General features: G+C 35.2%; 1 protein-coding gene across 3 annotated transcripts in view; it reads right to left on the reverse strand.

Moving 5' to 3' along the window:
* The window catches only part of GSK3B (glycogen synthase kinase 3 beta), a 193,846-nt gene that overhangs the window by 80,713 nt on the left and 88,436 nt on the right, over positions 1 to 24,697 (reverse strand). For all 3 annotated transcript variants that reach the window (XM_019448478.2, XM_019448477.2, XM_019448479.2), the window contains exon 4: positions 6,914 to 7,024. In XM_019448478.2, coding sequence (XP_019304023.1) covers positions 6,914 to 7,024 — 111 coding nt within the window. The remainder of the gene's footprint in view (positions 1 to 6,913; positions 7,025 to 24,697) is intronic.

Raw genomic sequence — 24,697 nt, forward strand, 5'->3', positions numbered from 1 at the left:
AACTCAGGAGGTATTCAACACATTTTTAAATTCAAGATTTATTTGTAGGTACTGTCAAACCAAGAGGTTTCACCCTTTTGTTTTTTTAATTCTTGCAATCACTCTGTGAGATGCTCATTTATCCTCATTTTTACAGAAGTGGTAACTGAAGCCCAATGAACAGTTTGAACAGTTATAATGTTATCAAATCTAACTCCAGTCCAATGTCCTTTCCTCTGTGTTATTAAACCTGTTTAAAACAAATAATAGAATAACAATTTTATAATTCACAAAGATGCTCTCAGCTTTCTTGTGTACTCACACCATATCCTTAAACATGTCTTTCCAATTAAAAAAAAAAAAAGTCAAGTTCACAATGATGATTTTCCCAGCATCTGTTTCAGACTTGGATTTTAAAACCGACTTAGTTATAAATGATGCTCATCAGAAAGGAAAGGTACTCAAAAACTTCTTAACTTGTATATTAACCACTGTCAACTACAAAGCAACCCGTAGTATAAGACTGAAGAAAGGACTGACGTAATAATACAATATAATATACTCAACTTCCCCAGAAAAAGTGAAAAAAGTGGAAGTCATAAAATTACAAAGGACTGTAGTTGCCATTTTGGTGACATATATGCTAAACAACCCCTTATTAGATGGTGAGGTCTATGAAGACAAGAGTTATATGGGTTTATCACTTTTACTTCCATCTTCCAATCCAATATTTTTCATGGAAATAGTTTTTTATAAAACTAGGTAGAAGGAATAAGTGAAGGAGATCAGATTATCAATTTCAGAAGACGTTTTTATCTTTTTTAGACTCTGAAATGTAAGAATAGATTTGTATCCTCAAAGAACAATGTCCAGGGCCAATAAATCAGACTCTGGAAGGTCTGTGGTTTATAAAAGAACCATCCTTTTTTCAACAAGGGGGAAGGGGGAATGTTACATCTTTCTTTGTTTGCCAACTTCAATATGCATAATAATATTCTTTTTTAAAATATAGAATGCCAGAGACCTCATCCAAATACATGCTGTCAAAAACATAGAAAGCACAAGGCTCTTCACTACATTATTTCTTAATAGCAAAAACAAAAACAAACAACTGAAAACAATACACCACTAATAGGTTACCAGCTTAATAAATTAGAACATAGCCATATAATACACTAATGTGCAGCTATAAAAAAGGAAGGTGAAATAGCCATATTAATACAGAGCGATTTCCAGAATCTCTCTCTCTATATATATGTGTATATATACATATATACATACATATATATATATATACACACATATGTATATATTAATGTTTATTTATTATCGAGAAACAGAGAGAGACAGAGCATGAGCATGGGAGGGGCATACACAGAATCTGAAGCAGACTCCAGGCTCTGAGCTGTCAGCACAGAGCCCGACACGGGGCTCGAACTCACAAGCCATGAGATCATGACCTGAGCCGAAGTCAGTCACTTAACTGACTAAGCCATCCCGGCGCCCCAACCCAGAATGTATTTTTAATTTAAAAAGTATGACAGAATAAAATGTACATATTATATAATCATTTACATAAAAAGGAGGTGGGGGAATAAAATAATTATATACATTTGCCTATTTATTAACCTATGGTAGGACCATAAAAATTTTAAATATTTAACTCTGGGGGAAAGAAAGAACAGGGTAGAACAAACAAGGATAAAAGCTAAACTTATTTGACTATATCTTGTTTTGTAGATTTTACTTTGTAACTATGTAAATATTTTATATCAATTTTGACATAAAATTTAAAGTAACAATTTAAAATTTTTAAAATGCCATCTATAATAAAAGTAAAATGAAATAAAGCTTAATGAGATATAATCACATAGAGAGGAATTATTCAATGTTCTTTAAAAAAGAAATTTAACTGTTTATACCTAATGAAATATACCATGGGAATAAAAAGAACTGCAAAGAGATCTTAAATTATTTTCAGTTGGTGATGGTAGTGTCAGTATTATTATTATAAGAATATTGTATGTAGAGTATAGGACAGAACAAGTAATTATACTATCATTGAAACTGGAATTTTTAATGTAAGAGAAAGGAAATACAAATGTAGATTGTTGCATCCCCCAATATTTAGTTAGAAATGTCAATATATATTCATTTTGAGGCTAAAAAAAAAAAAAGATATCCCATGCTATCTTTGAAAAAATTATCCACATATTTTCTAGCTCTATCCACTAAAAACCCTAGAAAGAGTAACCAACCCTGTAGCAATTAGCACTCCTAACATCCAGACAATGGTCTCAAACACCATTTCTCACTAAAAGAATCAGGTCTCCTTGAAGGAAAGGCTGAGTCCAAGTCTGGGGAAGAAATGTTTAAGATGAATCTAGAACACTATCGTGACAGAAAGTGAAGAAGCTAGCAAAGATAATTAAGACTCATGCAAGAAATTTTAAAACAAACATACAACAACAAAAAATATCTCATTGGTCACCTCTGGGGGATGCTATGGAACCAATTCTATGGAACCAACTAATTATTATAAATTTTGGTACATAAAGGGATATAATCAAATATATATCCTGTATTTTTTATATTAACTGTAGTATCTGAGGGTAACCAAAGAGCTGACATGGAAAGTTTCTATTTACAGAACTACTCCAGCTTATAAATTTAAAAAGAACTAATATTAGAATACCAACATTTTGTAAGCCTTGATAAATTAATGAATTTAGGCAATGATCAATGCCCACAACATCACAAAAAAACAGACATTACGTGCTTCCTTAGGAAAGCTCTCAACAATATATATGAAGTAGTCTTAAATTTTACAAAAATATATCTAATCACCAATTTTCAGGAAACATATTAACACTACGGTAATCCAATCAGCAAAATCCAGACCAACAAACTGCAGGTCAACTGACCCAAGTTTCTTTAACAACGAAGTTTAAGAGAGAGTGAGTCTATAAAAAAGAAACATTAAACATAAATTAATTAGGGGTGCCTGGGTGGCGCAGTCGGTTAAGCGTCCGACTTCAGCCAGGTCACGATCTCGCGGTCTGTGAGTTCGAGCCCCGCGTCAGGCTCTGGGCTGATGGCTCGGAGCCTGGAGCCTGTTTACGATTCTGTGTCTCCCTCTCTCTCTGCCCCTCCCCCGTTCATGCTCTGTCTCTCTCTGTCCCAAAAATCAATAAAAAACGTTGAAAAAAAAATTAAAAAAAAAAAAAAAAAAAACATAAATCAATTATATGGACCTTACTTAGCTCCCAATTCTAACAAAGAAACTTAAAAACATATGCAATATAACATTTTGGGAATAAAAATAGTAACTAGATATTTAATAATATTGATGATTTACTATTTATTCGTATAGGTAAAGACAATGATATTGTAGCTAAGTTTTTAAAAAGAAAGTCCCTATCATGTACACACATACACTGAAATAGTTACAGATGAAAAGAACATCTGTGATTTGCTTCAAAATAAAGCAAGTAGGGAATAAACGGTGGTGTCGATGAAAAGAATAGCGATGAACTAGTCATTGTTGAAGCTGTATAATGGGGGCATGGGGGTTCATTATTTCATTTTCTTTTTTATTTCTATTTGAAACCTTCAATAAAAAAATGTTTAGAGGAGCTAAAAGATCCTGAAGTAAGTAAAATTTTTGTAGACATTATATAGGATAAGAAAATCATTTGGCACATTTTACGTTGGTGGGAAAATAGGTACTGGCTCAGCTATGGAGCAATAGAGATCTGCTAGGAGGTAAGTAAATTTGGAGGACAGATTCAATAGAGGTATTACTATAACCTTCTCTTGGACATTTTACCATTTTAAAAGAATAGGACATATCTAACCACTTTTGTAACACTTTTTTTTTTCCTGTTTTATAGTTATTTGTGTAATCTTTTTTCTCCTTACCAGAGGAGGAATAAAATATTTTATTAACCTTCACATTATGCTGCAATCATTTAGCATTTATTTGCTGAATTAGAGTTAGAACAAAAAAACTGGTAGAACCACTGTGCACTTCTTATTAAATGTTCTCAATGTGTCACTTTTTAAATCTAGTTTTATGGTCTTCTGTTACTTTTATTCTATAGTTCCAAAAATGTTTTCTCATATGGTAAATTCATCTTATAGACCCATAATGCTATATAGTGAGCAGGAAAGAAAGGAGTACAATTTTACCAATATGGAAGCTACCAACATGGAAGTTAAGGAGAGAATGGAGTGGTAACTGCCCAAAAGCAGTTGGATCTTAACTTCAAGAACTAAATCTAGGGTTTTTTTCTGCTTCATAAATTTGCCAGTGCTCCACATTTAATAATAAGAGCTATGAGCAGGTAGAATGAAACCATCACCATTCTAAACTGAGAAGTTCAAAGATTACTCTAGATTTAGGGATTTCAAAGGGATATTCTATTATGCTGGTTATCTTGAATAGGGCCTTGCTATTTTAAAACCAGAATAAAATACTAAAGTAAATTTGTAGTACAAAAACTGTGTCTTTTTAGTTCTTACTATGATCAATTGAACCACAAACTCAACTAAGTTTTAAATTCTTAGCACTGAATTCAACAGGAATCCTGGCTCCTTGTCAAAATTAGCTAGCAAACTCCTGCTTTGGTACCCATTTTATTACTATAAAGTTTAAAATTGTAATTATTAAGTAAAATACTCAATCTTAAAATATTTAGAGTCACTGCCATTTTGTTTTCTACAGTCATCACTATAAAGGATAAAATGTAAAAAATTATATTTAGATATCTAGACTTTGAAACTTAACTCCTAATTTTCACAATGTCATAGGTAAAAAAAAAATCATACTTCAATAAATTTTTTTAAAGATCTGATGGCACAAAAACAGACACATAGACCAATGGAATAGAATAGAAACCCCACAACTAAACCCACAAACGTATGGCCAACTAATCTTTGACAAAGCAGGAAAGAACATCCAATGGAAAAAAGACAGTCTCTTTAACAAATGGTGCTGGGAGAACTGGACAGCAACATGCAGAAGAATGAAACTAGACCACTTTCTCACACCATTCACAAAAATAAACTCAAAATGGATAAAGGACCTGAATGTGAGACAGGAAACCATCCAAACCCTAGAGGAGAAAGCAGGAGAAGACCTCTCTGACCTCAGCCGTAGCAATCTCTTACTCGACACATCCCCAAAAGCAAGGGAATTAAAAGCAAAAATGAATTACTGGGACCTTATGAATATAAAAAGCTTCTGCACAGCAAAGGAAACAACCAACAAAACTAAAAGGCAACCAACAGAATGGGAAAAGATATTTGCAAATGACATATCGGACAAAGGGCTAGTATCCAAAATCTATAAAGAGCTCACCAAACTCCACACCCGAAAAACAAATAACCCAGTGAAGAAATGGGCAGAAAACATGAATAGACACTTCTCTAAAGAAGACATCCAGATGGCCAACAGGCACATGAAAAGATGCTCAACGTCGTTCCCTATCAGGGAAATACAAATCAAAACTACACTCAGATATCACCTCACGCCAGTCAGAGTGGCCAAAATGAAGAAATCAGGAGACTAGAGATGCTGGAGAGGATGTGGAGAAACAGGAACCCTCTTGCACTGTTGGTGGGAATGCAAATTGGTGCAGCCGCTCTGGAAAGCAGTGTGGAGGTTCCTCAGAAAATTAAAAATAGACCTACCCTATGACCCAGCAATAGCACTGCTAGGAATTTACCCAAGGGATACAGGAGTACTGATGCATAGGGGCACTTGTACCCCAATGTTTATAGCAGCACTCTGAACAATAGCCAAATTATGGAAAGAGCCTAAATGTCCATCAACTGATGAATGGATAAAGAAATTGTGGTTTATATGCACAATGGAGTACTACATGGCAATGAGAAAGAATGAAATATGGCCCTTTGTAGCAACGTGGATGGAACTGGAGAGTGTGAGGCTAAGTGAAATAAGCCATACAGGGAAAGACAGATACCATGTTTTCACTCTTATGTGGATCCTGAGAAACTTAACAGAAACCCATGGGGGAGGGGAAGGAAAAAAACAAAAGACGTTAGAGTGGGAGAGAGCCAAAGCATAAGAGACTCTTAAAAACAGAACAAACTGAAGGTTGATGGGGGGTGGAGGGAAGGGAGGGTGGGTGATGGGTATTGAGGATGGCACCTTTTGGGATGAGCACTGGGTGTTGTATTGAAACCAATTTGACAATAAATTTCATATATTGAAAAAATAAATAAAATAAAATAAAATAAAATAAAATAAATAATTATAATTATTATTAAAAATAGATAAATAAAGATCTGAACCTAATAATAATAATGATAATAACAATAAAAATGTTTCTAATTAGCGATCACAACTTTAATCAGAATTATGCTGGGTAAATTCCTAGCCAGTCTGTGACACTCTGTGTCTCCATGAGATGACATTAGGTACTAAAATTTAAGTAACACCCTAATATGCACATCTGTGCATATTTAAAATTATAGAAAGTTTAAACTTTAGCTACAGTTACAACATATCTATAAATGGTGATATAATACTTAATTTGATCACATATAGATGTTTTATAATTTTATATGATATGCTTGCTCCTATTTTGGTCTATGGCATAATAAAGGTATCAGAAATTAAATAAAAAGGTGCTATGGCTAATGAAATTAAAATGCATAAATGTCTATGAAAAATTCACTTGTCAGAAAGATGACAAGTTATCTCTAATATCTGAGTCATGAAAGTTTAAAAGGTAAAGGTTTCACACTTTAAAAAGTATACAAGAATTTAACAAAACTCTAGCAATACCTACTTTGCAGCTTCCCCCCTTGGCATTAGATGCAATAATATAGTTAAAACACATCCAGTACTTTTCTTGCTTCATAATAAGTACTTTTTAAAGTGGAAAGTTGTTCCATTTTTACATACCTTGACATAGATCACAGGGAGCGTCTGTTTGGCTCGACTATAGTGTCTGGCAACTCTGTATACTGTTTCCGGAACATAGTCCAGCACCAGATTAAGATAGACTTCATCTTTCTGAAAGAGTTTATTAAAAACAAACAGAAAAAACAAACTTAGAAACTAGTCTTTTAAATATTCAAATTAGAGTAAAATCTCTATATAGGCACTTATTCGGATTTTTAAGAAAAGATTCATGCATTCAATTTTAATTATACAAAAATAATTCAGAATGTAACCATAATAGTAAAAGCAAGTCTACCTTTTTACTAATAATTTCATGGAAAAAACATAGCCATTTCAATACTGTTAAGATTCCTAACTATATTTAAACTATTATTTTGGTTATAAGAGGATATCACCTGTCACAAAATTTCATCTTTTTTTTAATATGTCTATTTATTTATTTTTCAGAGAGACAGAGAGAGAGAGCAGGGGAGGGGCAGAGAGAGAGAGGGAGATAGAGAATCCTAAGCAGGCCATGCACTGTCAGCTCAGAGCCCAACATGGGGCTTGAATTCAGGAACCAAGAGATCATGACCTGAGCCGAAATCAGGAGTCGGAAGCTTAACCAACTGAACCACCCCAGTGCCCCACAAAATTTCGTTATTTTCTAGTTTGAGAACCAGTACCCTCATATCCTATAAGGAAAGCTGTCACTGTAGTAGAGTGAGTACTGAACTGGGAGCTAAGATTTCCAGCCCTCACTCTGTGCTAATGTATGCAAGTCAATCTCTCTAGGCTTTGTTCCTTAACTATAATATGAAAAATTGGGCTAAATGTTCTTCAAAATTTCTCTAACCTCTACAAGGTTCTATGGTTGTCTAATAGTCTGTAATTAGTAGAATAACCACTGTTTTCTACAAGTAACTGAAAGAAAAAGAATAACTTATAAGGAGGCGAGTTACCATAGTCACAAGTTTATTGCAGGTCATATGTTCAAACATCCTTTCTCAGCAGCCTAAAGACACGAATCCAAGATCAGTGGAGAGAAAGAAGGGAATTCCAACTAAGTACAAAGTAGGAAAGAGGGACAGAGTGCTACCCTTACTCTCTTCATATGAACAATAGCAGATAGATAAAATGAAGCAGAAAACAAAGTTGAGAATCACATGCAAATCCAGAATTGGCTACTGAATGGGAAAATCTGTAAGTAAAGAAACTTTCACAATCTTCCCAATTTGAAATCATGTTATCTACTAAAATGAAGTGAAAATTTTCCATTTTCAGCAGTTACTGAAAATTTTTCATGTAATACTGACATTTTCCATGTCAGTAGCCACTGCAAAGGAAGTAATAAGGGTGTAGGTATAAAAGAGATGACATCTAAATTGAGTATGAAAGGAGCACTTAAGGCATAGAGAAAACTATATACAAGATATGAGATCAATGAATACAGTGGAGCACAGGAAACAGTTTAGTGAGACAGTATGCCACTGACTCTATTACCTTTGCATTATTGCTCACTCCCGTTTTCTCCTCTCTTCTCTCCATATCCAGCTTAAATTCCACAGTCTACCATTATCCTCACTCTCTAACACAGGGGTCAGTAAACAACAGCAAAAGCCTGATGCCTGTTTTTATAAATAAAGTTTTAAGGAGCAAAGCAATGCTCATACCTGTACGTATTGTCTATGGCTGCTTTGGGGCTACACTGGCAGAGCTGAATAGTTATAACTGAGACTTTAGCCTGCAAAACCAAAAATATTTATTATCTGGCCCTTTATGAAAAAGTGTGTCAAGTCATATCTGTTCAATAAGCCACAACCGTGGTTAAATCCAGCTTTCCATCCATTCCATGCCTGCATCCAAACTGCTGAATGTGGCTAAAACTGTGGTGTTTGTTTCTCACATTAAATTCATCATCAAGAAATTCAATTGGCCCAGCAATAGTGTATTTGTCTAGTCCATTCACTTTTCCAAAGTACCATACTTGATTTTTTCCGATACCCCTCTTTCCATTTCACCCTCAGCTGATGTCCTTGCTTGCACCACTACATGCACCCATCTACATCATCTAATTCCATATGCTCTTCCTTCCCTTCTCTAACTAAACTAAGTTCCTTTTTAAGGTAAACCCTACTAAACATAAAATAATAATTATATATACACACATACACACACACATACTATTCTGCTTTTCCTAATCACAATCAGTGCTTCAGCAATTTTCCTATCTCTCTCCATTAATTTTTCTCTCTCTTTGGGAGCATTACAATCTGTACACAAACTTGCTGTTATTTCTCCCATTGTTAAAAAGAAAACTCCTTCTAACTGCACTAATTACCACCATATTTTCTGGCCTCCTATAACAGTAAAATTCCTCCAAAGAGGTGTCTAAACTGACATTCTCCAATACCAGTCTCTTCTCATTCTCTCTGAAACTTATTCCAGTAGGATTTCATCACCACTGCTCGAGCAGAATTGTTCTTCAAGATCAGTAATCTCCTTGTTGCTGAATCCAATGCCAATTTTCAGTCATCATTTTATCCCTCCCTTTCTACGTGACTTAGCACCCTATTTAACATAGTTGGATCATGTTCCCTTCTTCCGAATGCCTGCTTTACTTGGGTTCTAAAACACTATACTCTTCTGGTTTTCATCTTACCTCAAAGACTACTCTTCTTGCTCTCCATTTCTGGCTCATTCACTTAAGGAATGGAGGATCCCAGGGCTCAGTCCTCCAATCACTGTTCTTAACGTAAGCTCACTCTCGTGATGATTTCATCCAGTCCGAAGGTTCAATACTACTCTACACTGATGACTCCCAAATTCATATATATGCTGGGCCTCTGCTTTTAACTCCACACTACTATGTCAAATTGTGCACTTAACATTGCTCAGGCTGAAAACCTTAGAATCATCATTAATTTCCCACCCCCATCTTTCTCTCACACATATACATACACCAAAAAAATATTAATGTTTCCACCTTTAAAATTTATTCAGGATCTAATCAATTCTTACCATCTTCACTGCTACAACCCTAGTCTCCACCACTACCCCTTCTCACCTAGATTATTGCCAATATCCTCCTAAATGGGTCTCCTTGCTTCCATCTTTACCCTTTAATCTAATATCAACAAAACAGAAGTTAGATTGTAGCTCTTCCACTCTATCTCACTCAGATTTATTCTTAGTAGTCTGCAAAGGCCTCCACACATACTTCCTTATTTTCCTGTCCTCTACTTTACTGCTGTTCCCATTGCTCACTCATCTCTAGTGACAACAGCAGCTTCCTGCTATTTCTTGACCACATTTGGCAGGCTTTCACATTCAGGGCCTCTATACTGATTACTCCTTCAGCCTAGAATATTCTCCCCCGAGACATACATGCACACCTCACTTGCCTCACCTCCTTCAAATCTGTGCTAAAGTGTTACTGTTTTAGAGTGGCTTTCCTTAATTGGACTCTCCCCAATTCCTCTACCCCACAATCCTACCTACCTTCCCCATATTATTTTTTCCCAAGATATTTATTGTTTTCTAACCACATAGTTTACTTTATATTGTCTGCTTCCCCCCAACTAAGCTCAATGAGAAATAAGACTGTCTTTTGCTCACTGCTCTTTTCCACCTAGAATATTGCCTACCACATAGTAGGTACTCAATAAATATTTGGTGAATAAACTAAACTCAGAGGCAATGAATATTATTTAAGAATTAGGATGACAGTCTTACAAGTCAGCTTTAACTCAAACAGCACTGTGCAAAGTGGGATATGGTAAGGGGGCAAGGGGGAGTTAGGAAGGTTAAGAGTGAAAGCAGTGTCAGCCTCTAGAAACCTGTAAGAATCCAAGGCCTACATCAGGGCTTAGGCAATAAGGACTGAAAGAAAAGGGAGGTTGGGAGGGGCAAATATATTGGCTAGCTAAACATGAGAGTACAGAGAACCAGAGAAACAAATAAGTTGAAATTAATTAAACAGTCCCTAAATTTTCACTACTATCATTGTTAGAAAAAAATGATACCACATTTTTTTTTCCTGTACGCCTAAAATAAATTAAGTTAGTGAGAATTGTAAGTAAAATAAGTATATGTTTAAGGACGTTCTTTCTTGTAAAATAAGAAATAAGGTCATTTGCAGAACTAAAGGTAGTGAAAGTAATACTGCAGGCTAAGAGAAGAAAATTTCACAGGGCGCCTGGGAGGCTCAGTCGGTTAAGTGTACAACTTTGGCTCAGGTCATGATCTTGTGGTTCGTGGGTTCATGCCCCGTGTCAGGCTGAGACAGCTCAGAGCCTGGAGCCTGCTTCAGATTCTGTGTCTCCCTTTGTGTCTGTCCCTCCCTGACTCACGCTCTGTCTCTCAAAAATAAATTTAAAAACATTAAAGTTTTTTTTAATTTCAGAGATGAAGTTTAGACAAGAAGCTTCAAGTGAAGTTGAGGTCCAATAAAAGGAACACATAAATAGAACATCCAGCTGGTGTCAAAGGGATGTGTACATAGAACTCAAGTGATGGTAAGCTTTGGGTTTCAGAAAGGTCACTAACACAGGTGTTAAAACTATCCTTTAAAAAAAACCTGATTATCTAATTACAGGGTTTCTTAATTTTAATAAATCATTTGACAGAGTTAATTATCATATATTTATGATTTATGAATGACCTGAAGATATGTATAGCACTGTATTACAATTTAACTAATTTGCTAAACAGTATACCAAAAGTGAAGAATAAAAAATGAAAACATTAATGTCAAATTTGAGAAGAGTTTCTAGTTTCTAGTTGTATAAGCTCTGTCCTTTCCCTGTCCCAATCAATATTTTCAAAAATGATTTCGTATATTAGGGGTCACAAAAGCAAACGCCTTCAATGGCTAAGCAACAAATGTAAATGTGTGAGGCCAAAATGGGTACTGTAGTAAGGGGTAGTGGTTAATAAATCAGATAGATAGTACAAAACTTAACTGTAAGCATCCTAATTCACAAAAATATTAACAGAATGCACTAGCCAAATAAAACACATCAGGGGATGAATGTGGCAATTTACAATTTTCTGACTTTAACACAATCACCAAAGACTGACACAAACCCAAGAAGAATGGCTTAAAATGGAAGACCAAATAAGAGTTTAAAGAACTCTAATATCCAGGAAACCTACAATATAATATTTAACAAAGATAAATACAAAACCCTATGATTAAACTCAAAGTATCAATTTATTATGTAGAATGACAGATAAGACTTGACATCAATTCAGTTGGAAAATAAATGATAGGTGTAATGAAGAGAACTCAAAAGGCAATCTACATTGAGGTGCAGTTAATGAGAAACTTAATGCAATATTAGATTACAGTTGAACTATTATGTTCAGATCAGTAAAGATAATTCCACTCTACTTGGCACAGTTCAGGCTCCATTTGACATACGGATAAGTATCCATTTTTAGGCAATGTATTTTATTCCTAATATTAAAAAAGCAGAATACACCAAAGAAAGATTAAAGAAACCACGTCTGCTATAGGTTGAATGTTCTAATTCACTACACTATGAGAAATATGGGATTTAAATTATATTTAGACTACTGCTTTGCAGATTAACATAAACCTGTCTCTTTGCTCAAATATATTGTTTATTCACTCCATTAATTCTCAAAAACTTGCAACTTCTTTAGAACCATACAGGACATCTGTCCATTTTGTAAGTGAAGTATAAATGTCCATATACATTTAAAACTGTCATTTTGAATGTCTTCATTTTCTGAAACATTGAAGGTGTCTCGTTATACTTAAAGGCACTGTAAATACCTTTTATTTCATTGTTCTGTGCTTGTATTAAAATCACATCCACTTTTTTTTTTTTTTTTAATCTAACTGGATCCTAAGGCTGGAAACCAAAGCAGCCAACTAATAACACTATCACTGCTCTTGATTTGAAATAAATGGGCTCAACAATATCATGTTCTTTAAATACTCTTATTAAACTTACAGACAGATATTCTGCTAAATGTAATAGTCATAGGAATAATCCCTGAGGAAAGCCCATCTGTAGGAAACATCAAGTACAGAAAAGACTAATATTTTCACATTCCAAAAGTAGTTTTATTGGGAGGTTCATGAAAAATATAATTCATGGGACAGGGTATGCTACTATTTTGAGAAGAAAGGACCACGACTCAGCTTTTCTATCACTTGTAATTTTCTAAAATATCCTAGGTCTCCCATTTTCTCAATGTAGTCTCTCTCTTTCAGGTTACTAGACAATATTTGAATACTCACAGCTTAGCTATAAGCTTTAAAAGCCAAATATAAAAATACAACATGTAAAAACTATCATTTGAATGGATATGCCTGAAAACAGTCTCTCACATAATGAGAAAGTACTAATTTCAAAGGACAATTACTAGGTTTCCCCCAAATTTACTAAGGAGTCACTGTTATATATCTTTCAAATTTTTTTTAATTTTGCTTCTTTTTTTTTTTCTTTACATTTTATTTATTTTTGAGAGAGAGAGACAGAGCACAAGTGGGGGAGGGGCAGAGAAAAAGGGAGACACAGAATCCGAAGCAGGCCCCAGGATCTGAGCTGTCAGCACAGAACCTGATGCGGGGCTCGAACCCACAAACCATGAGATCATGACCTGAGCCGAAGTCGGATGCACAATCGACGGAGTCACCCAGGTGCCCCATGTTATATATCTTTTAAAAAGAATTCTGCTAATATACAAAATGGGTCTTATTCAGAAATCTCTAAAATATTACATGATGTACAATTTAGGGAGTATTTCTCTCAGTGGTTCAGTTTTTCTACTTGTCACTTTAATTAACAAACTACTCTCTAATTGCTGGTAATCACTCTTCTGTGAACTCTACTCTAAAACCATTCAGTCAGGAATAAATTTAAGTGATAAAACTTTGATCACACCTAACAACTAAACAAGAGCTGAGACAACTCTATCCAACATTTGGAAAATAGACAGATGATTTTTGAGGTCAAGGAGGTCAAGGAAACAAAATTACTTGAGGCTGCAGCTTTAAGCAAAATCATGCTATAATTCTAAAAATTTGATGGAATGCAAAGCGGCTTATCATAGAACCCACTAGAAGACATTCAACAAAGTAGACAGCCCAGGATTCTCCTCAGAACTGGGTTTGGGAACTTGACTAGCAAACCTCCTCCCCAAAAAACACAAAAAACAAAAAACTTAAAAATGAATGCCTTTTCTCCAATGGGTGTGCCAGAGTAGGCCAGAGATGGGAATAACACTAATAGTAAAGTGGGTCGATTAGGGAAAGGGAAATATTCTTTTCCTTGGGAGGGGTGGGAATGGGGAAAGGGAGACAAGTACCTGGCATAGAAGATAATGGCAAGCTTCATCCTCATCTCACATTATATATAACACAAAATAAATACCAAAACTACAAAAGTTAAAAAAATAACAACTATAAATCTACCAGAGGAAAACATGAGTGTGTTTGCAATCCTGGAGGCAAAATATCTATAAGCTATTAAGGAAAATGATGCCATTAAGATTATATAAAAACATAAAACTTTCATACAACTTTCTGGAAGAAAAAAAAAAGAGCCAAATTTTAAAAAAGGACAAAACCACCAAAAACTATTAGAACTAATTAATGAATTCAGTAACACTGCAGGGTACAAAAGTAATATACAGAAATCTGCTGTATTTCTACACACTAATAACAAAGTAGCAGAAAGAGAAATTAAGAAAACAATCCCATTTATACCTGCATCAAAAAGAAGAAAATACCTAGGAATAAATTTATCCAAGGTGGTAAAAGACCTATACTCTAAAAACTATAAAACAATGATTAAAAACATTGAAGACAACACAAACAAAAAGATGTACCATGCTCACGGACTAGAAGAATTAACATTGTTAAAATGTCCATGCTACCCAAAGCAATCTATAGATTCAATGTAATGTCTATCAAAATACCAAGAGTATTTTTTCACAGAACCAGAAGAGATAATCCTAACATCTGTATGGAACCACAAAATATCCCAAATACCCAAATCAATCTTGATAAAGAAGAGCAAGGCTGGAGGTATTACAATCCCAAACTTCAAATTACACTACAGAGCCATAATAAAAAAGTATGGTACTGACACAAAAACAAACACATCGATCAGTGGAAAAGCCAGGAAACTCAGAATTAAACCTACCTTGGTCAATTAATCTACAATGAAGGAGGTGAGAATATAAAATGGGGGAAAAGACAATCTCTTCAATAAATGGTGTTAGGAAAAACGGAGAGCTACATGTAAAAGAATGAAACCAGACCACTTTCTAACATAAACCATAAAACTCCTAGATGAAAATATAGGCAGTACATTCTTGGATACCTGCCTTAGCAATATTTTTCTGGTTCCATCTCCTCATGCAAGGGCAACAATAACAAAAGTAAACAAGTGGGACTACATTAAACTAAGAAGCTTTTATACGGTGAAGGGAACCATCAACAAAACAAAAAGGCAATCTACTGAGTGACAGAAGATCTTTGCAAATGATAGATCTGAAAAGGGGTTAATGTTCCAAATATATAAAGAAGTCATACAATTCAACACCAAAACCACCCCAAATAATCCAATTAAAAATGAGCAAAAGACCTGAATAGATATTTTCCCAAAGAAGTCATAGAGATGGCCTATAGGCTCATGAAAACACACTCAATCTCACTAATCATCAGGGAAATGCAAATCAAAACCACAGTAAGATACCACCCTCACACCAGTCAGAATGGCTAGTATCAAAAAGACAAGAAACAGCACAAGTGTTGGTGAGGATGTGGAGAAAAGGGAAACCTCATGCACCGCTGGGTAGGAATGTAGACTGGTGCAACCACTGTGGAACAGTATGAAGATTCCCCCCAAAATTAAAACTAGAACTGCCATACAATCTAGTTTCACTATCTGGGTATTTACTTGAAAAAAATGGAAACACTAATGTGAAAAGATATATGCATCCCTAGGTTTACTGCAACAGTATTTACCACAGCCAGGACATGGAAGCAAAATAAGTGTCCATCAATAGATGAATGGATAAAAAAGATGTGGCATATATACACAATGGAATATTACTCAGCAATAAAAAAGAATGAAACCTGCCATTTGTGACAACATGGATGGACCTAGAGAGTTTATGCTAGTGAAATAAGCCAGACTAAGAAAGACAAATATCATATGCTTTCACATAAATGTGGAATCTAAAAGAAAAAACAAACAAACAAAACAGAGACTCCTAAATACAGAAAACAAACTGATGGTTGCCAGAGGGGAGGGGAATGGGGGGATAGGTGAAGGGGGTTAAGAGGTACAAACTTCAACTATAAAATAAGTAAGTCACAAGGATGAAAAATACAGCATGGGGAATGTAGTCAATAATATCATTAATAATTCTGTATGGTGACAGGTGTAAACACACTGATCATGGTGAGCATTTTGTAATGTACGTAGTTGTCAAATCACTATGGTACACTGAAAAATACTATCACACGTTGTATATCAACTATAATTTTTTAAAAATTGACAACTTGGCAAAAAAATTTCTGCTCATATAGGACAAATGACTAATGTTTTTAAATTTCATTTTTTTAGAGACACAGAGTGTGCGTGCGAGTAGAGGTGGGAGAGAGAGAGAGGGAGAGAAACAGAATCCAAAGCAGGTTCTGCCGTATCAGCACAGAGCGCGATGTAGGACTCGAACTCACAAACTGTGAGATCATGACCTGTGCTGAAGTCAGATGCTTAACTTAACTTAGCCACCTAGCTGCCCCTAATTTGTTTTGTTTAAAATACAAATAACTCATTAATTATGACCGAAGTCAGTAAGAAAATACTAACGTTCCGATGAAAAAAAAAATTAAAAGGGACATAAACAAATGGCTGATAAGTCCTACCAATGGCCAATAAAAATAAAGATGCTTAACCTCATTCATAATTAAAGAACTATAATAAAAATAACAATGAGCTATCATTGTTCACCTAACAAACCAGAAAAGAAAATTCAATCTGAGAAAAGTATCTATTGGGACAGGGTCATTGTTCAATATGAACTATTATACACTTGTGCTGAAAACCCCAAACTCTTGCAACTTCTTGGGAAATCAATGCACTAATATAATACATCCCAAAGAGATGTACAGAGATCCAATTCAACTCAGCAATGCCATTTCTAGGAATCATGTGTATGAAAATATGTCTTTGCATGTGCACACAAAAAGACAGTTGGAGGGGTGCTTGGGTGGCTTAGTTGGTTAAGCGTCCAACTTGGGCTCAGGTCATGATCTTGTGGTTCATGAGTTCAAGCCCCGCATTGGACTCTGTGATGACCATCAGAACCTGGAGGCTGCTTCAGATTCTGTGTCTCCCTTGCTCTCTGCCCCTCCCCCACTAGTGCTCAGTCTCTCAGTCTCTCTCTCAAAAATAAATAAACATGAAAACAAACTTTAAAAGACAATTGGAAATTTGCTTAGAGCAAGAAATTAAAAATAATCTGCATGCCAGAAAGTAGAGACATGCTCAAAAGCAAAACTAAACAAAAGCCCACATGAATAGGGTATGTCAAAAGTAGACAGAAGCTAACTGGAAAGAGCTCCCAAAGGCCAAAGCTGGAATAGTCCGATCAATAAAATGACTAAAAAGATTAATAAATGGGGGAGAAAAGACCATGTCTCATGCAGAAGAAATCCAAATAATTATGTAGCCGATCTGCTCTTAAGGAGAAGGAACATAAGTCCTCCCTTCTGAGCTGTAGGTTTCCTTCCAAAGTAACTTCCTTACAAAGGACAAAGCATGGAAAGCTGCAGGGGTGGGAGGGAAGGGGTATAACTTCACAGTGGAGAAAACTGAAATTAGTTCAGCCAGGTGATCAAGGTTAATAACATCCACAAGTTGTGCTAATGGTATATGCCATTGATATGATGTGACGAAAACAGCACTGTGGACTTTTCCAAATAACCAATTTATTATGAGATAAATATCACACAAACCCCTAATAGTGAGGCAAGCAACCAGTACTCCTCAAAACTGTCAGTCACCAAGAGCAAGGAAAAGTCTGCCACAGTCAAGAGGTGCCTAACAGACAAAATAACTAAATGTAATGTGGTAGCCTAAATGGGGTCATAGAAGAGAAAAAAGCATTAGGAAAAACTAAGGAAATCTAAATAAACTATGGAATTTAGTTAATAATAATGTATCAATTTGATTCATTAATGCTAACAAATGTAACCATACTAATGTAAGATGTTAACAATAGGGGGAAATTAGGTGCAGTGTCTATGCATATAGACATAAAACACCACATTGTTATATTTGGGGAATGAGGGCAACATGTTTCAAAATAATATGAGTATTATTACATTAACATGTGATATACATCCTCATATATGAATACAGGAAATTTACTTCTACAGAGAGGGATTTGAGGATTTAGATATCAGGTTAAAGATTTTACTTTTATCTACTGTCCTGTGTTATTTCAATTTTTTTCTAATATGAACTGTAATATTTTATAGTTTCATTAAAATATATTAAAATAACATAAAAACAAGGTGGTAACTGATATTCAAAAGAAACCTATAGATTCACATCTTCAAATAAATGACAGTTATCATCTCACTTGCTATCATTTATATCATTTATAATTTATGAAGAGCCTTGACAATTCATCTACCTCAAGAATTTTGCATTATCTATACATTCATTCTCTAGTTCACACTCCTATTGAAAAGCCTGCATTGATCATCAGGAAAATTTTCATACAGATAATATGTATACCACTTTAATAGAATTCAACATGAAATTTTAAGTAACAAAATTGTGGAGTTATTTACACAACGTCTTTATTTCAGTAAATAAAATTCTCTGCTACCAGTGATTTTCACAAAATAAGGAAGGTGAAAGAGAGAAGATAAAGGAATGGAGGAGAGTTGTATTTTGTAAAGTAGACCAGGTGTACACAGTTATAACTTTGTACAGCATTTCTATACATACACCATTTCTAGAACTTGAGATTTCATTTAATTAAAAAGTAACAAAAGACGCTTTTCACATAGGGAGGCTGACCTTGATCCAATCAATCACTTATGAACTCCTTTCTTACATCCCTAGCCTCACCTCCCACTACTAGACCCACACTCCCATACTTCATATACCAGAACTTTCAAAATACTTGTATCTCTTCTACACAGAGTATGTTGTTTAACCTCACCAAGCATTTCAAACATCCTGTACTTCTAACCTGGCACACTTATACTGTACTATTTATCTAAAGAGCTCCTCCTCAAAACCCTGAGTAAGTATCATTTTTCCTATGTAATTCCTTTGCTGACCACTCTGGATAATTTATTACTTTTCTCTATAGTATTTCTGTTCATAGTGCAAGTAATTGTTACTCCATTTGTCATTTTACAGTATATTTCTTTTCTTGTCCTTCTCAAATTCATTTAGACAGACCTTATACTTTGTCTTTGTACCTAAAACACTATATAGTGCCAACAGGCTGAAATTAAAACGAACTTGGAAGATTTCAGAGAGTGGGTATTTGGAAAGAACACAGACTTAATAGCTGAAGAGTCTACAACTATGTGGCAGTAAGCACCACATAAATTTTGGATATTATTATCACTGCTGCTATAATTTTTGTCATAGAACAAAAGGATATTTACTCTTTTCTAAAAATTCTCCAAAGTAGACACTATACAACTTCTCCTTGTTTAGCAATAATTACTGAGATATTTTTAAATGTTATATTTCTAATACACTACTCCTGGAGAAATTTACATTCTATGCTAAATAGTATATATAGCATACTATACAGACCCTGGAGACAGACTTTCTAGAGTTGACTCCTAACTTTGCCACTCAATAGCTGTAGGACTCTCAGGTAACTTACTTAACTGCAACTGCCTCAGTTTCTTCTTCCATAAAATGGGGGATAGTAACAGTACCCATTCTTTATGGGGTCGCTGTAAAGTTTAAGTGAGTTATAAAGTACATGTAAAGTGCTTACAGCAATACCTGACGCAGAGCAAGTGTAATATATATTTGCTATTATTAAACAATAAATTGTAAAATAGTTAATGTTTATTAAGTGTTAATTATATGCCAAGTGCTATGATAAGCACTTAAACTTATTACACTTTTTTCTTACAAAACCCTTACTGTATAGATGAGAAGGGGAAAGGGCTTACTACAGTAAGTATCTTGCCCAGTCATACTGCTATCAAGTGGCAGAATTGGGATGCAAATCCAGCTAGTGCTCTTTAATTTTCAGAACAGATTCACTCCTACCCTTTCCTCTCCAGGGCTAGTGACAAACAGGCATAATCAAGCACAGCATTCTTCTCTCTGATCCCAAAAGCAGTGGTAGAATCTTCCTCTGCATACAGCCCTCTACACAGTTACTATCAATAGAACAAAGTTAATATGAGGAATGAAATCAATTTGTCATCCTTGCTATTTAAACTGCCTCTCATGCAAGTAGAGGGAGAGTTTTATTTTAAGGAAGGCAATTTCTTTATTATCCAAGTAATCAATCTATGATGAACAAAGGTAAGATATTTTCACACGTAAGTTTACTTATAAAAATTTTTCTTAAAAAATTAATTTAAATAAAATTTAAGGCTCCTGTAAAGACACAATGTGCTTTACATACTATGTCCTTCAGAGTCCTAGGGTTCTACAGAGGTGAGCTGCAACTCAGGAAAAGCAAAGTCAGCTGGCCCCATACCCCAGTTTGAACCAAAGCAATTTTCCTTTTTATCTGTTCTATTTATAGAATAGGGGTTCTTCATAAAATTTTATTTAGGGGGAAATGAATTTCTACTGCCAAATACTGATAATGAAAAAACACCATTCTCTAGGGTACTCAGAATTCACAAAAGTATATTAAGCCTAGACTTTCAAAACATTCAAAAATCCCATTTTTCCTCTGGTCAAGGAGAAAGAGTGCTATTTTTTCTGAACTAAATCAGAGTTACTACAACCTACTGGGTAATCTAAAGTATACTAATTGACTACATGATGCTCTAGTTACTATAGCAAACACTAGTAATTCCAATCAGAAGACTACCACTAAGACTAAGTAACACCTCTGGTCTCTGTTCTGACTTAATTCCTCCTTCTTTTAGTCATCCTGGTTACTCCTTTCCTCAGTTATATGCTAAAAGCTGATTATTCATAATCCCTAAATAAAAATACTGTTTAAAATGGCAGAGTGGAGCAAAATAAAGACAAGTTCACCAAAACAGATATAACCTTTCAAACTGTGATCAGTGGAAATATCTGCCAAGTATTACAGCAATCCTACTCTAACTTCATCCACAACTGAAGAGTGCTTATGGACAAAAATTATGATGAAGCTTTGGGATAGCTTAGCTATAATTTTAAAATTAAAAATAACAATGTGGGAGTAGTTAGGGGGTATTATGCAGTTCAACAACTCAGTGAAATACATACTATATAACCAATAACCAGAAATATTATGAAATCTCCAATATTTAATAAGGTTATAAATAATTATTCATACAATTTTGTAAAACATGTACAAATAGAATGAGATATGTAGAGATGTAGAAGTTAAAAGTCAGGATAGAAAGAGAATGAAGAAGGCTCAGGACAGATGAGAATCTATATAAAGATTTGGAAGGATCAGGCATTCAACGAAAGATGGGTAGAAACCCAATGAAAGAAGAGTACACAAACCCAGAGATGAGGCTGAAATCCACAGAGGGAGTAACCAAGAGAGAGAGCAAAAGACACACACCAGAGTTAAAGAGGGAAAAGAAATGAGGGGGTGACATAGACCAAGAAAGAGGGACAGAAACCCAGACCAAAACATAGAGAGACCCAGAACCCAGAGTAAAAGGAGCAAAAACCCAGAAAGTAGATGGAGGAGACTAAACAGAAGTGAGACAATAGGCATAGAAGAGACAGAAAACGGTAGAGAGATAATGATGACGATGAAAAGGTTACAAAATATTTCATATCTGAACTCATACATCAACTAAGTCTTTCATCCTTATAATCTTGAAACACTGAATTCTGCTCTTTCTCAACCTCAAAATTTCTAAAATCATCCCCCTAACTGCCTCCTCACATCTCCTTTGGGCTCCTGTTCTGACCACTGATCTCCTGTCCAGATGGTCCCCTAAGGTCTCTGAAACCCCAAAAAGGAACTCTTTTGAATCCAGTCTCTTCATGGAGGCTTTTTATACTGCTTTGCCCTTACACTGCTTTTCCCCAGATCCACTGGATCCCACCCAAAGGCAATGGTTTCCCTACAGCTCTCTCAAATGAGGACTCTTCTCACCCTCAACACATTCTAGGACCAGCAGACAATACTTGGCAAACTGCTGGCTCTTTGCTGTGCTGGTCTCAAACAGCCCCTCTCCCAGAACTCCTAAGAGCTCTATCACATGGCTACACAACTCTATCAACCCAACTTTGTCAATATCATTTCTCCACTTAGCACCCCACTTCCTGACACCACCACCACCACTACACGTGAAATCATACATGTATCTAATGGGTATTTCTATTTGCTTGTCCCAGAGACATCTCAAAACTATTAACTTGTTACTTCCTCCCCCCCAAATTTTTATATATATAAACATAAACACACACACACACACACACGCACACACACAGGCAGTACACCAAGCTTCTCTTCAGACAGAAATCATCTTTAAAGATCTGTAAGAATTTCCTAAGACATTTAGATCTCTTTCTACAACTGTAGTTCTAAGTTCACTCTCAGTAATCTACTGTTGGAGAGTCAGAACTGGTAATAACATACCTAAGCTCCTGGGGTACTTGGGTGGCTCAGTTGGTTAATGTCTGAGTTTTGATTTCGCCTCAGTCACGATCTCATAGATTGTGGGATCAAGCCCTGCCTCAGGCTCCATGCTGAGCGTGGAGGCTGCTTCAGTTCTCTCTCCCCTTCTCTCTCTGCCCCTCCCTAACTAGCGTTCTCTCCTCTCTTGCTCAAAATAAATAAATATTTAAAAACAACAACAACAACAGAACAAACCTGAACTCTCAACCTTAGAGCAGAACCCGTCTTTTCATATGGGACATATTAGTTTATTACCTGGTCTCTTGAGTAATGTTAGCCCTGCCAGAACAATTCAGAAGAATGGAAGTAGAGATGGTGAGGAAAGCAAGAAGAAATCATCTTTTCGGTGGCTAGAAGATCATGGGAGGTCCTGCACCTGTGTATTTCTGCATATCTTCAGAAAACCTCTTTTTGTTAAGGAAGGATCATTATTTTCAGCAATATATCACAACTTTTTTTTCCCCTTTCTGTTTTGTTAATGAAGCTATCCAAAATTAAGAGGAATCTTTTTTTCACTATGAAAAATTTACAATGCTCAAGAGAAAGTTCTGAGATAAATAAAACATTATAGTTTCTTTTTTATAATAGAGGTTCACTGTCCTTCTGGTTAACCTCCTTTAATAACTTCTCAATTGCTCTTTATCTATAAGACCATTTTTAATAATAAGCAGCTCTAAACAGCAACAGGGAGGAAAATCATCCATTGGGGTACACAAATAATAGTCCACTGTCACTACCAAGGCAGAATTAAGTGAGGGTGAGGGCAGACTGTGATCAGGGCTTCCACCAGACCAAAACCAGATAGGTAAGCCTTTTGATGCCACCACAAACACAGCCTTATATTCAAAAGTTTGATATTCTTCTTTTTCTGCTCTTTATATTTGTAAGCATTAAATGAGTTAATATTTGTAAAGTACTAAAAACAGTATCTGCCATATAGGGAGAGCTAATAAAGTAATCAGGAGAAAATGTTTAGGGGCTTTGATAATTCCGACCTCTACTTTCCTCCCTGAGGTATTATTATGTCTAGCATCTAACAACAAAAAGTCATGAGGATGCAAAATTCCATTGTAAGAGTGCTGTGAACATAACAGATGTTCCATAATTTTATTTGGGAAGGGTCAGGAAAAAGTAAAGACATCAAAACAAATAAGATTAAAGACATAACATGCTGTTTGCTAGGTTTTTAAGAAAAAAAAAAAAAAGTGGCATGAACCTCATAATTGGCTTTAGAAACAAAAGAGCTCAAATACTTATAAAGGCTTACAATCCCTAATACAAGCACCTGAGAAACAAGAGTCACAAAGGAACCAATTTGCTAATTATCATTGCTAAAACATTAGCTGTGACTCACACTCTCACACACACACACACACACACACACGCACACACAAATATATAAATAACATTTATGTATCTACAGAATGTATATCACAGTCTTGGCTTAAGACATAGGCATCTTCCCATATTACAGGCTCTGTCATGAAAAAAATAACTTCTAAGGAAATAACCTAACTAAAATTTAATGGAAAATGATTAAACTCTGATACACTGGGAAATAGTTACATGAAGTAAAAAGAACACTGGGCTTAGTAATCAAGAGGGATTATAGATCTAGGAACTTAAGATAATATGTGCAACTTGACGTCAAAAATATCAAATGAGCCTATCCAAAGTCATATTTATTTAGCCAAAAAGATTAAGTGGTTTGTTAACTTTCTGGTCTCCCCCCTCACCAGAAACCAGTAAAGTAGAAATTTAAGGAAAATACTGAATCTAGGAAGAAGGGACAGTGAACAGGCAGAAAGAAGAAGGTAAAACAGAAGAAACAGACTTTCTGTGCTTCCATCTCCAGGGAGCACAATGACATTAATTATTATTATTTGAAGAGAAAAACCAAAAGGGTCAGGGATTCACAGTACATGGTCTTCTTAAATTATCCTTTGCTTT

This window comes from Panthera pardus, unplaced genomic scaffold (assembly GCF_024362965.1).
Source record: "Panthera pardus isolate Hobbes unplaced genomic scaffold, ASM2436296v1 HiC_scaffold_16, whole genome shotgun sequence".
NCBI classification, from domain to species: domain Eukaryota; kingdom Metazoa; phylum Chordata; class Mammalia; order Carnivora; family Felidae; genus Panthera; species Panthera pardus.